The 14,483-nt window shown below is 46.8% G+C and overlaps 4 protein-coding genes across 4 annotated transcripts; 1 reads left to right on the top strand and 3 right to left on the bottom strand.

Annotated features, from left to right (window-relative positions):
* Positions 1–694: 694 nt before the first annotated feature.
* BDW43DRAFT_313646 (type I polyketide synthase) lies at positions 695–8,116 on the bottom strand (the record flags this gene model as incomplete). The annotated part of the gene is made up of 8 exons (XM_032047654.1): positions 695–1,522; positions 1,615–1,938; positions 2,042–5,934; positions 6,052–6,610; positions 6,679–6,908; positions 6,984–7,126; positions 7,192–7,344; positions 7,392–8,116. 8 exons carry the CDS (start codon positions 8,114–8,116, stop codon positions 695–697), a joined length of 6,855 nt encoding a protein of 2,284 aa, XP_031897678.1.
* A 1,086-nt stretch (positions 8,117–9,202) lies between these two features.
* BDW43DRAFT_313647 (serine hydrolase-domain-containing protein) lies at positions 9,203–9,835 on the top strand (the record flags this gene model as incomplete). The annotated part of the gene is made up of 1 exon (XM_032047655.1): positions 9,203–9,835. One exon carries the CDS (start codon positions 9,203–9,205, stop codon positions 9,833–9,835), a length of 633 nt encoding a protein of 210 aa, XP_031897679.1.
* A 182-nt stretch (positions 9,836–10,017) lies between these two features.
* On the bottom strand, positions 10,018–10,349 carry BDW43DRAFT_284116 (uncharacterized protein; the record flags this gene model as incomplete). The annotated part of the gene is made up of 1 exon (XM_032042826.1): positions 10,018–10,349. A coding segment is annotated over one exon (326 nt), but the record flags the coding sequence as incomplete, so codon positions are not given.
* Positions 10,350–12,441: 2,092 nt separating this feature from the next.
* BDW43DRAFT_284119 (uncharacterized protein) lies at positions 12,442–14,073 on the bottom strand. The gene is made up of 5 exons (XM_032042827.1): positions 13,991–14,073; positions 13,789–13,929; positions 13,421–13,727; positions 12,933–13,364; positions 12,442–12,879 (listed from the first exon to the last, which is right to left on the bottom strand). Exons 1-5 carry the CDS (start codon positions 14,026–14,028, stop codon positions 12,562–12,564), a joined length of 1,236 nt encoding a protein of 411 aa, XP_031897681.1. The 5' UTR covers positions 14,029–14,073; the 3' UTR covers positions 12,442–12,561.
* Positions 14,074–14,483: the final 410 nt, after the last annotated feature.

Genomic DNA, 14,483 nt, shown 5'->3' on the forward strand with positions numbered 1-14,483 from the left:
CTGATGGAACCCAAACTAGTGTTTCTCTTGAGCACCCCGCAAGATTATACGGACAGCGCTCGATAGAGATATCTGGCAATTGACACTACTGTGGGCGTCTGTGCTCGTATTATATGATGAACCTTTTTCGTGCTTAATGTTCATATATATAGAGAGTGTAGCCACCTATATAGCCCATGTGTTTTAGGCAACAATGGGAAGGTACTGGGCCTAGTATTATGACTATTATGATGACCACCATGATGATTTACGACATAGTAAATCCATAGTCCAATATTCTTTACACAAGTGCACCCAAATGACCAGAGGTACGTCACTAGGGCAAGATCGAAACTGCTGCAGGTGGATTCGAATTTCGTAGTTTTCCTGGCTCCCCATAGCAGCTTCCATAGGGGATCTATAGACTGACCGAGTATTCCGGCAAAGGAACTTAGCATTCAAAAAGAAGCACTATACACAAAACGGTTGTTGTTTATTTTACACGCGATATTCAGGAGCATTTATGATCGATTTCGCAGTGGAAGGTTATTTCAGTTACTGTACCAGTAGGAATGTAAAGTAGTATCTTTATATTGAAAGCACGATGAGTTAAACTATTCACGCCATATTTGATTTAGTAAAACACAGTTTAGAGTATTGAACAGGAAAAAGAAACTACACAGATAATTACGCCTTCAGAACTTCATCCCGTTCTTTACTTTCTCCGACTCAGAACTGTCCTTGACAGGACCTCCAGGTTGGAACTGGTAATTATCTCCAGGATCTGCAACTGAGCATTCAGCTCACGAGTCATCCAGTTGCGGAACTCGACTGCAGCAAGGGAATCGAGGCCACAGGTAACCACGGAGCTGGTGGGAAGGATATCCTCCGCCGGGATCATAAGGATATCAGCGATCTTGTTGGCCAATGCAGTATACACCACATCCACAGCCTGCGCTTCACCTTCCGCTTGAGCCTCCTTGATGAGGACATCCAAGCATTTCACGCTACTAGGTGCATCAGAACTATCTCCACGCGACAACTCAGCCTCCTTGAGTAGAGATTCGAATTTAGGGTCCTGAGCCCAGAATCGGAATTTGATTGACTCATCAGTCAACTTAAGCCCTGTAACACATTGAGGTTGTGTTGCAGGCAAGGCGCCAGATATCGCGGCGCCAAGTAGCGCCATAACCTCGTTTTTGGTAATGGCATCGGATGCAAACCTCTCGGAAAAGACTTTCACATCACCTAGATTGTCTTCTGCTAGGCGTCCCGCATCCAGCACCGGTGCTATATCCAGGGTCGTAGCTGGCAAGCCCAGAGACTGGCGGAAGGCGGCAAATCCATCCAAGAAGGCATTGGCAGCTGCGTATGGTGCTTGACCACGACTGCCGATTATACCCGAAATTGAAGATAGCATGATGAAAAAGTCCAGCTGATGGCCACCTGCCTGAATTTCGTGGTGGAGGTTCCACGTTCCAGCCACCTTGGGTGCGCTAACATTATACCATAATGGGTATTGCATGTCTTCAAACAGGGTGTTCTGATAGGTCTAGTGTTAGCAAAGTATATATTTATCTGGGTCTGACCTAGCATATCGGGTCACCAAGACAGGAGAAGGGAAATAGAGCCTACCTCGAAAACCATAGATCCTTGGATCAGTCCCCGAACTGGAGGCTTGTTCGCAGATACAACGCTTTGAAGAACCTTACGAACATGGGACCGATCCGTGATATCGCACTGCTTCACTGTAATGGTGGCTCCGAAAGTCATGGCGTCTTGAATCAACTGGGCGACCTTTCCATTCGTCGAACCACTGCGAGAGATGAGGAGAAGATTCCGTGCTCCTTTAGATATCATCCATCTAGCTATCGCACGACCAAGACCGCCGGTACCGCCAACAACAATATATGTAGCGCTGGCATGCAGAAGGGTCACTGGTAAGGAAGGAATAGGTGCCTGTAATTCATTGTTCCATAAGCAACCATTCAACTCAAGCCCAAAACGCCAGTAAAGACAATAAAGAAAAAAGAAACACAAGAGCAGGTTATTATCTGCTTACCTTGACTCTTTCCTCTGCACCGTGAAGAACAACCAATTTGTTAATCACCTCCCCAGATTGCACAAGACCGAATGCTTCCCCGACCTCGGAGATCTGTTTCGTATGCCCTGCCGCCAAAGGGCTGATAATCCCATTCCGGATCATAGTCATGACATCCGATATTAATTGTTTCATTAGCTGAGGTTTTTCATTAGCAATGGTGATAATGTCCACGCCGTAAAACGCTGCGTTGTAGTCGAACGGTCGCATTGGCAACCCTACATCCGCCTCAATATCGCGTTTGCCAATTTCAATAAACCGACCGAAGTGAGCAATACACTCCCAGGTCTCACGGAGACGGTCGCCCGAAACAGAGGATGAGTTAACTATCACATCAACTCCTTCTTGTCCATGTTTTGAGGTCGCCTGGCGAAAGGCCGGAGCGAAGCTAGAATCTCCATAATGAAGAATACGATCTTCCGGCAGGCTGTCCTTGAAACTGTGCATCAAGAACATTCTTTCGACATCGGATTTAACTGTCACATAGATCTCAGCCCCAACATACTGGGCGAGCTTGATTGCAGCAAGTCCGACATCGCTTGTACCTGCGTGTATTAAAACTGATTCACCTTTGGAAAGCCGTGCCATCTTGATCAGGGAATAGTATGCAGTACAGTATGCTGCAGGGATCATTGCTGCAGTGACGAATGTCATATCCTCAGGTATCTTCGACACGCTGGTGTATCTACATCTGGTCAATTGCGAGTAGGCACCTTTTGTGTTAACCGCACAAACTCTGTCACCGACTGAGAAGCACTTAACCCGACTTCCAATCTGAGTGATAACTCCGGAGCATTCCAAGCCGATAGATTTAGCAGGTAGATGACCCATAGCTTGCGAAATATCGCGAGAATTAACAGCAGTGGCTTTGATCTCGATTTCTACCTCGTCGGCTTCGAGAGGTGTTCCCACAACTGGATCGGGAATAAAATATAGGCTATTAAGAACACCAGGGGTGCTGACAGAAAGCTTCAAAGGAGGCCGGATATCTTTGTCTCGAGAGAAGAATGGTTGCTCCTCAATAACATGCTGCCCATGAGCCTCACTCTGAACAAAGTTGTCGGCCTTGTCATCATAGACGACACGAGGGACCTGCAGCTGGCCATTTCGCACACGGTACTCCATATCAGAACATGGGTATGGTGACCCCACTTGACCAGGTGGTGAAAGGGATCTAGTGAACACTTCAGTTACATGAGTAATGATATCTTTCACAGGGCTGTTTGTACTATTCGGCGTGTTGGCCTCCAAATCTAGGACTGCAAATTTCTTGTCAGTTTCTGCCCGTATACATCGAGCAAGGCCCATGGCCAAATGCGAATTAGGGTCCTGGTGACCTGCGTACGCAATTTGCGAAACCCAGAGCAGACTGCTGGATTGGAGAATTGTCTTTTTCATCCACTGGAACTCTTTGTCGGATAGGAAAGGAAGAAAAGACTTCCCAATCTCGATAAGCACTATCACGACGCCACTGGGGGTGGTGGCTACATCAGCATTGGTGTCAAATGGTTGCAACTCGACTAGAGTTCCTGTCAAGCTCTCCAAGCTCTTCGATAGCTTGAATGCCACATCGAACTGATCTTCTTGTCTGTATATGATGGTCACCAGATCCAGAAGAGCGAACGATAGTTCATTGGACCCTTCCGAACACGTATCGGCACCGCTACTGCTACCGCTGTCCAACACGGTGTCTTCGAACACAGACTTCCAATCCAGTTTGTAGCAAAGTCCCCTGCTCGACTGTTTAATACCTGTGTCCTCACTCTGGTGTACGGGCAAAACCTTTAGGCCGTTCAAACGTATCAAAGCTTGGTCATGATTATCGGAGGCAGTTACAACAACAGAGAAACTTGAATCCGCTTCCCTTCGCACTCCATTTGACTTCTGCGAAGCGGAGTGCAAAGGTTGAGATGCCAGCTCAGGGGCTGCCGAGACCCGCAGTTGAGACTTAGAATCATTTCGGATCCTGCAGGAAACTGACATCTGCTGAACTGCAGTAACCATGTATAATGTGTCCAATCCAGTGGTGCCAGCTCCGAGTAGAGGCCAAATAGCTTGGAAGGAACTTTCAAGTATGGTTGGATGTACCATATAGCTCGTCTCGCAACCATGGGGCATAATTGATGCTGTGTCTTGGACGAGCAATTCTGCAACTGCGAGCTCACCAGTACTTGACTTGGCAATATTCCTCAGCCCTCGGAACATTTGCCCATAGCCAGTTCCCGCGGCCTGTAATGAATCATACATGACCTCATAGTCAGTGGTGAGTATGCAATCCTCCTCATTATAGAAATGGCTGACTCGCGGGGATATTCCGTCCCGGGCCTCTCCAGCCCCATCAATGTGCTTTGAGCCCTGAGATGGAGTACTTTCCGTATCAGCTGAGACAAGCCCGCGACAATGCTGAATCCATCCTCTCTGTTGCGTCCACGATGTGACAACAAACTCGCTCCATGTATCAGACTGTGTGTGTGGGCCCAGCATAAAAGGCGAGAGTTTAGTGACCATCTCAACTTCAACATCCTCGTCCAAGACAAGCGGCCGTTGAATAGCAAAGTTGCGCAGATTAATGCGCTTGATAGTATTGTAGCTCTCATCGCGGTTGTTGCCTGCTTTCTTACCATTCCCGAGCACAAGGCGTGGGTGCTGTATGATCGCTTCCATGCCCATTGCTATAAAGCCAGCCATCGGGTAGGTAACAATGCCTTGCACCTTGTGATCGCGCAGCCACGGAAGATCATCCAGCTGGAAGACATTTCTCCACTCTGGGGTAAGGTCATTAGAATAGTCGGCGAGAACTCCTAAGATATCATTACGAGCTGGTATTTCCTTGGATAGGTACTTCTGGGTAAATCGTGAACTGTGCCAATATGCATTATCGTGTTGGAAAGGATATGGAGGCATGTCTGTCAGAACCTGCGGTAGTGAGGTTCCCGGAGCTGGTCGATTGATAGCAGCCATATTGACAGGTATACCTCTCATAAACAGGTCTCCTGCCGCCTTCTGGGCTGTCTCTGTGGCATCTTTGTTTCTCCGCAGCATACTGGAATAGACCAGTGAGCCATCGGAAAATCCCTTGGATACGGTCTGCTTTATTGGTCCTTCCAGGGCTGAGTGGGGTCCGATTTCTAGCAGAACGGTGGTCCGAAACTTGACTCCATTCAGGTTGTTAACGGTATCATCATATGAGCACAGTTCGGACAGACTGTCAGAAAACAAGACTGTTGATGTCAAGTTTTGAACCCAGTAATCTGCAGTGAGCTCCCGGGTATCTATCAAATGCCCACGTAGAGAGGAATGAAACCGGACAGCAGAGCAGTCGCGCTTTGGTTGAATGTGCGCAATTGATGCACGGTAATCCTCTGCGACGACTTGCATATGGTGCGAATGGTATGCGACATTCACATTCAATAGCCGGTGGAAAATACCTTTCTCTTCAAGGATCTGATCCAGCTGGATAACGCCAGCCTTGTCACCAGAGATAGTAACACTCTTTGGACTATTGACGCAGGCAATTCCAATTCGACCATGGCTAATTGTGCCTATGATATTCTTCACTTCATCTGGTCCTACACCAACAGCTAACATTGTACCCCGTGGCAACTTAGAGTTTCCAACAAGCAGCATTGCGGTCCTACCCCGATGATAGGCAATCGCCATGCAGTCTTCTAATGACAACGCATTAGTAGCATACGCACTAGCAATCTCGCCACTAGAATGACCAGTAACCGCCGATGGTTTTATATTCCACGAGCGCAGCAGGTCTACCAGGGCAATCTGAATAGCTGTGCAAATTGGCTGACTGATCTGAGGTTCGTTAACCCGACTTGCGTCTTTATTCTTTGAAAGTTCCTCTGTGGCTGAACATTAGAGGGTGATATCACTATGAATGAGGGAACGGAGAGAGAGCAAAACTGATAGAACACCATAGACTTGAGACAGCAAAGAAGTACACGGTAGGTAATACTGACCGATGAGGGAGAATCCAGCACCCAGCTTGTCCAGGGCGGCATCTGTAGCGCGTAAGGTTGTAAAAAACACAGGGTAAGTCGTAAGAAGCTCGCGACCCATGGCATGCCACTGAGCCCCTTGGCCAGTGAAAACAAAAGCAACTGTTGTAAGCTCCTTAGCCCTCACTGGGCGTGACTGACGATCGACGAGCTGTCTAGTCAAGTCACTTGACCCCGTCGCTGTAAATGCTATCCTCCAGGGCATTATGGATCGTCGCTCACCCAGGGTATAGGCAAGGTTTCGAGGCATATTAATTTCAAACGCCTCTGGCTTTCGTTCCAAGTAGACGATGAGATTCTCCATACTGGCCTGTGCTGCCTTTTCGTCGTGCGCACTCAACACAAACAGCCGTCTTGGTTCTCTCTGATCAGAACCCGGCGCATCAACGCTCACTTCTACCGGTGCGGCTGGGCGAGACCCTTTCTCTAAAACCACGTGAGCGTTTGAGCCACCGAATCCAAAGTTATTGATCGATATGTATTTCTTGTTATTGGGCCATGGTGTTTGATGCGTCGGCACCTATAAAGTGAATCAGTTAGCAATCTCCGCCGGTAGCCTGCTATGAGCAGTAAGATCGGTCGTCGCACCTTGATGTTCAGACTAGATGATATACTCGTTGGGAACTTTTCATAGTCACAGTTTGGTAGGATAAAGCCTCGTTCTAGCATCATAGCTGCTTTGATCACCGAGGCAACTCCACTGGCGGCTTCCAAGTGCCCAACATTCGTCTTGACTGATCCGACCAGCAACGGGTCATCTGCTGGTCTCCCTTTGCCCAATACGTTGGCCAAGGCTGTTGCCTCAATCGGGTCTCCCACTATTAAGTATTATCTGTCAATATATAAAGTCAAAAGTAGTGGAGTAAACGTGTCCGTATTCAGCTTTACGATACCTTTTGTGCCAGTTCCGTGAGCCTCAACGAAGCCCACATCCTCCGGGGAAATGTTAGCTTTTCTGTACACCGATCGAATAAGATCTTCCTGAGCTGATCCATTTGGTAGGGTAATTCCATTGGTGCGACCATCCTGATTTGTACTTCACTATTCATTAGCACAATGTCAAATACACTTCGGTGTGTGTCTCTTGGATGGATAAAATACCCCGAATTTACGATCACTGCACGAATTCGATCGTTTGACTCCAATGCATCTGAAAGACGTTTCAGGATCAGACAGCCAACTCCTTCTCCACGACCATAACCACTTGTGCCCCGGTGGTCGAACGCGTACGACTTCCCCGTCTCTGAGAAAAGCCTGTTTATTATTAGCACTAGCACCGCTATCAAGAGGCATATAAATACCTTTGCGATGACATTGTGGCAAAGCTGTCAGGACTAAGATTCAAATGGACACCGCCAACGACTGCGGCGCTCGATTCTCCAGCTCGGAGAGATTGGCATGCTAGATGTAAGGCAACGAGACTTGATGAGCACGCAGTGTCAATTGTGAAACTAGGTCCTTTCAAGTCGAAATAATATGAGACCCGGTTAGACATAAGACCTTTGCATGTTCCTGTAGCAAAATACATGGGGACGGTCTCCGTATCCTTATGCCCCAAAAGTTGATAGTCGGCCCCATAGCCGCCCATGAACACACCGATATTCTGACCGACAACTTCTGATTTCGAGATGCCTGCATTCTCAAACGCTTCGTACGTGCCTTCCAATAACAACCGTTGTTGCGGGTCCATTGCTGTGGCCTCGGCTGCAGTCACGTTGAAGAAAGGCGCATCGAAGAGTGAAATGTTCTCGCTCAAGAAATGCCCTCCCCGTGCATTATGAGTTCCTTTCTTTCCTGGATTTGGGTGGTAATAGGCGTCAGGGGAGAAACGCTCCGCCGGAGTTTCAGTCCAGCCACTGCGTGCCCGAGCGCACATATTCCAGAATTCAACTGGGTTACTCACATCCCCAGGCATTCGACAAGACATACCCACGATAGCGATACGGTCTGGGCTGCTGGAGGTACAATCATAGCATTCGGGTGTGTATATAGAACTGGCTTGAGACGAGCTTTCTTGTGAATCCATTATGGCTGTTGGTTGTTTGTATCAAGCAGGGTAATGGCTTAAATGCGAGTTGTAGTTGTCGTTGTAATTTAAGGGAAATGGAATCAATCGTCCACAACAGGAACGGGAAGAGTCAAAGCGATGTTTTCAATTGAAATATGGGATATTAGGTTAAGAGAGTCAATACAGTAGTTCTTATATCTTCTTTTCTCTGTAAGAGACACATGCGACAATAACCCCCTTAGCGATCCTATGGTTGACGAAGCATGGCAGGCCCGGCAACCCCACTTCGAAGTGAATGATTGGATCTCACGAGATCTTGATAGCAATATACAGGAGAGTAGATCAGCAGCAGGGTTTTATCCGCGGCTCTCTCAAACCCCCGGAGCAGATGCGTAGATGTGCATATTAGGGATCGCGTCGGGGTTACCCGATTAGGCAAGATTACATAACCCTCGGACATTCCCAATTAAGCCACAAGCCAATGCTTTACTAAATTTGCATTCAACTAAAGCTCAAGCTAGATTGCCATCGCTGTGGATATAACTCTGACGTTCTTTTCGTTAATTCATCACTGATTCTCCAAGCATAACCGGTGATCCCGACAACATTACATAATGAGGTTTTTATGCTTTCCCGGTGCAGGCTCTAATGCCCAGGCAAGTCCCCATCTCAGAATGACCATATACACCATCTCTAGAAAGGATCAGGAATGCCTTATTCTAACTCCAATGACATAGACATTCAAGCCGATCCTGGGTAAATAAGAAACCTTTCCTCACCATCTTGCAGCGTGGAAAGATTATGGTTTCTAACTTCGCAATGAACATATACCAACAGCGCCATTCATGGCAGAAATGGAGTCGGATAATTCCATGAGCTTTACCTTTACGCAAGGAGAGGTCCCCTGTCAAATACCGGAGAAGTTTCTCGCTCACTATGGACCGGTACGTATTCTTTTAGTAGCTCCAACCCAACCCTACCTTAGGCAATTCTCATTTATGCTACCATATACTCATATTTCACTTCGCCGCTCTCCCTCAGGAACCACATCTTCAATTTATTGCACGCAAAGGTACGTTTCGCCATGCTTGCGGAGATCACACAATGTACAGGCTGCCAGAGATTGGGATTGTACTGACCAAAGGGGATCGAACCATATTGCGAACAGAATACTTCCAAGACTTAACGGCACGATTTGCAGCTGTCGAACGTGCAATTGACAATGCCACCCCCGAAGAAAAGATGCGATTATCCCTGCAGAACCTACAGCCACTGGATGGCAGTGTCGACGCAGCTTTAGCAAAAGTATTTCGTCTAATTGACCAGGAGGGGCCCTTTGATGGGGTCATAGGCCACTCTGAGGGAACGGCCATGGCAGCTACTGTCTTGCTAGAGGAACGGAGAAGGTTTCGAGAAACAGGTCGGCCGCAGCAATTGAAATGTGCCATTCTGTTCAACGGTTTCCCGCCCCTAATCCCGGGGAAGAACAGGTACTTGCTGGCCGACGAGGGGAGGGGCACGCTGGGATATGAGGATTGGTTCATAAATGTGCCAACTCTTCATGTGCTAGGATCGCTGGATCCGTGGGTCTATGGCTCTCTTGCTCTGTATAATGTCTGTTGTAACGATAAGGCAATCTTGTTTGACCATGGGGGTGGCCATAGTGTTCCTAGGGATGCACGAACAATTAGGGAACTAGGACAGATTGTACGTGAGATGATTGGCGGCTTGAAATAGATTAGAGAGACCGTCTCTACATTTGTTAGTAAAAGCACCATATGGAGATACTGTGATCCACCCGGCTTGGCGTGCGGGGACCTAGTTGAAGCCATCCAACCTCCTTTGGTTAGATGAGCACCTCAGCGAGTAGCTTATGTAAACTCGACGTTATTAATTACTGAGCTGCCTGGGCTTCTATTCTTTGATTAACATAGGCTATTGACTCTAGCTACATCTGGCGTTCGAGCTCCTGATCCCCTGGTGATTCTGCTAGAGCCTGGAATTGCTTGCGTAGGTTTTGTCCAGGGCCTAGGCACAGACCTAGGCGTACCTGGTTTCTTACCCCCGCTTTCGGATACTTTGGGCGCTCCATGTGCTCTGACTGCTTTTAGAACTGGCCCTGCTTGGGGCTCTGCTGCATTCGTTGTGCTTAGGTACTGCTCCAGATCCGCAGACGTCTCTAGGGCCGTGGGACCCCCACGATATATCGGTGTTGGTGTTGGTGGTGGTGGTATCCCGCTCAGGGGCATCCACCTCGACGCGCTCGGTAGGCCAACGCCATGAGGGTTTGGGACCTTAGAGGCCTTTCTTGATTGATTGGTGCGTTGAAACGACGTGTTTGATGGGGTGTTGATTTTGATGTTCCGAGCGCTTTTTTCGATTTTGAGAATTACGTTACCGAAGCCGTCGCTAAATTTATTGCACTTAATAAGTGTGAATCAGCCCACTTGGCCCTTCATAAACCTCCTCCAGTCTTGATCACTTCTGCTGCACACTCTGTAAATCAAGTGTCGGCAGGAAACCGGGTTACCGCATACAGCCTGGCCAGAGACCTCAACTTTGATCGTTGTGCTGCACTGCATAATGAAATCTACCGGATAGGATAGAATGGCATGGGACAAAACTCTAGCCCAACTCCAGTTGTAACATGGTGGGAGCATCATATACTAATAGAGGAAGTCATGAAAGACCTGAACCCAGATCTGGTTGCTTTCCTGAAAGTAACCTATACATTTCTAATAAATACACGTGATATCACCTCATTCTTTTACTAGTTTCACAACCTAGCTTACCCATGTACGCTGTTCACAACATAGGTTGAGCATGTCTACCCTTGTCTGCTTGTCTGGCTGTACCAGCATAGAGGTTACAACCTTGGTAATGAGGTAGGGATTGTGTATGATGCATAATGTCCTGAAAGCTAATTGTTGGTAATTAATAATAGATATAATCAAGAATAATCATTAGCAGCGTTTATAGGCCACACTGACGGGTTATCCGGGATGTGCATATCTGGTTGGATACTTAATCCTTTAGGGATCATCCTTTCCGCCTATCTTGATATAATAGAGGAAGGAAAGATATCTACAACTCACTATATTATAAGAACCTGGGAAGCGTCTCCAGACCCTATATTACCATAGATTATGCGACTCCACACTAAGATAGATATTGAAAAGACTGTATCCGCAATATAAGGGCTTATGGCAGCTATAAAATCTAGACTGCCTTTCTATCCCTCTCTTTTCTTGAATCCATAGTCTGACTTTGAGACGGCTGCGGCTCATCTGCCTTTTAATATATGTATTTATAAGTTTTTGAAAGAAATCTTAGCTATACAGATTCCCTTTTATTATCTTGCACCTGGAATCCAGCTGTCTAGTCCTACTAAATTTAGTAAATAACTGTTCCTCTCTTTAAACTTGCTAAAGGACCAGGACTATCCTCTCAAGTTCTTATTACTATTATTTTACACAGACAGCGCGAAAACTACACATCGCAATATTTCTCTTGTCCCAGTATTACTAAGAGTTCTATCTATTCCGGCCTGATCATATATGTTGTCTTATTATCCCTCTAATCGCGAGTTCTCTAATAGTTGTTGCCTGCTTCTACCTTTTAATATTGGCGAATGTGACTGGGCATGCACAAGTAACAATCAGTAGATGGGTGTGGCTCCGTGGGATGATAAGGTTAAAGGAGGCAGATACTGAGGATCACTGGAAGAAGTACTGGGCACCACTGAGCTGGTAAAGATTAATTGTAATTATTGAGTTCTCGCACAGTTTGCGTGTTTTGGGGCGCGGTGCGCCGGAGGGAAATAGATAAATAGATAGTCTTGCTGGTAGTGGTAAGAGAGTGAGAACAATATATAAATAAATCATATTTGTGGTAGTTCATCACAATCTTAGCTAGGTAGTTATGTTCAATATAAGGTCAAATCAAATACCTAACTTAAGTAAATTAGGCAACGTTATCTAGCACTTGGAATATCTAAAACCTCAACCGCCAATGAATACTGCTGAAGTACAGGCACCGGAATAACAGTGGTCTTTGCCGCAATATTTCTCTGTGTTGCCACGGTAGCCGGAAACCGAGCTGCATTTTCTGAACTGTGGCCCTGTACATGTCTTATTCCCAGAAAAAACTAGGTCCGCACTCCCCGTTCACACTGGGACCACCGAGGTCATCGTCACATATATCGAACAGCATCTGGTTAAGCATATTAGCGATTCGGCTTATTACATGACACACGTTCAGACTGTGGAGTCTATACAACTCAAAGCGATAAATTACTGTACAAAGGTAGACACTGATTGAACCCTGAACACAGGGGGGATGTATTGGGTGCAAAATACATGCATTGAACGTCCGGCTTATGTGCGCAAATTTGCTAGACTGTACGTACTGACGGGGTATAAAAAATATATATACATGACACACAATGAGAAAGACACAAGGAACTAAACACAAGGCGAAACTACTCTGGCGGAGTCATACCCGGGGAGTCCAGAACAGGTAACCAAATCATAGCAAGGCGCAGGCCCCAACGTATTTTGACAGTGACCCAGTCGGCCTGCTCCGCAATCAGAATCCAAAGGGAGCATCATTGGATTTCCACAAGAATCCATCCCAGACTCGAATAATCTAGGATCAAACGTATGGCATCCGTAGGGCGGTGGCGGGTCTCTATTATTCTCGACGACTTTTCCATGAACGCTCCCATCATCTCTTATGACGCCAGGCGTCATGTAGATACTGAATGGGATTGTTTCCGCAATCTATAGAGCCCTAGTTAGTATCCGCTGTTGCTGCATAAAATTAACTGACGCACCTTGACTACCGCTTGCCCGTTTTCGTCCTGGAATTCCGCATTTAAGATTAGGCTATGGGTGATGTTAATAGTTCTCGACGAGATACTTTGTGAATATGCTCTCAAGTTCTGGGGTAGGCGGACTGGCTGACTCAAGCGCCATTCAGGTCCCATGGATATGCTTTCCTGTGCGAGCTCGGTTCTTTCTGTAAAGACGGTGAGTGCCTTTGTCGAGGTTATGTTATGGACATTGTGGAGCGAGGCTTGTACGGCTGTGGCCTGCACTTTAATGATATGTTTCTCGACGACTGTGATGGTAATAGCGCTAAGCTTGGCATCTTTCGCTGGAGCCGCGAAACAGGCGTCCACGAAGAACGTCGAGCCGAACGGGATATCGGAGTTGGGCATCGAGATGCAATATTGAATATTCTGGTCCGATTGGCCTTCCACAGTCTGGGTGTGGATGTTAGTTGCTGTGAATCTTGCCAGAGATACAAGTCGCAACATACGGGTGGAATCTCGAGTAGTATATCGTTCGCCTCCAAGTCCGGAACATTGTAAATTCGGACTGGTTGCGAGATTACGGTATTTCGCCAGTATCGATGCTCAACAATGGCGTCTACTTGGTAAGTGTGGTTGTTGCTTGGGCCCGTGACGGTTTCGAACATCTCGGTTGCTAATGGGATGCTGAAAACGAATTCGTAGGTTCCGGCGGGCAGTCGAAACGAATCGAGTGTTTTCGACGACGCCAGTGTTTGGGACTTTGAGAAGGTGAGACATTCACGGTCATCTGCGATCATGCAGCCATCCCGAGGACTGTAGACATAATGGTAAGTAACTTGTGTCCTCCATGGTAAGTTTCCCAGACAAGACGTACATTTTCAAGAGACCCGTAAGCCTTACTTTGATTCTCTTGATAACGGCCAGCTCTGGCAAGGATACGCAGAACTTCCCAGTTATTGAGTTGGTAAACTCAGCATTTTGTGACTGGGAGACAAATATAGTTGACTGATCAAGCCTGGGTGTGGTAGTGCCTATATTAGAGTCGAGGGAGACAGTGCATGATGTGACGATCATACCTTAGATCATACCTTGCTGTGTCCTTGAAAAACATCATTGTTGTTCAAAAGGTAAATTCACTTCGTGTTTATGAATTCGCAGCTACTTGAAGTGGTACCTAGAAAAATGTGGACATCTGGATGGGATTTCTTACATTTATACTTGCCTATGTTGACATTGCCATGGGGCGACGGAATATGGAAAAATTTCCCGTAATCTTGGCGAAATTCAGTCTGCCACGCACAATGGCTTTATTTCCATTTTTAGCCAGGCAATTTGGACTGGACTCGCTTCAATTGCCCAGGTCGCTCACTTGGATTTCTGGTATCCTTTGAGTGGACTACATTGCTAGAATTGCTTATTTACCAGGTTCAAAACTATATCAGTATTGCACTTATTGTCTATATAATCTCTAGACCTTCACTGCTTAGCCCAACTTGCTAATAAAGTAGTGGTTAAGCCTTTCACAACATAATATAAACCAAGACGTAGCTGAAGGGCTACCAAGCGTGA

The sequence above is a fragment of the Aspergillus alliaceus genome (genome assembly GCF_009176365.1).
Source record: "Aspergillus alliaceus strain CBS 536.65 unplaced genomic scaffold BDW43scaffold_39, whole genome shotgun sequence".
Classification (NCBI taxonomy): domain Eukaryota; kingdom Fungi; phylum Ascomycota; class Eurotiomycetes; order Eurotiales; family Aspergillaceae; genus Aspergillus; species Aspergillus alliaceus.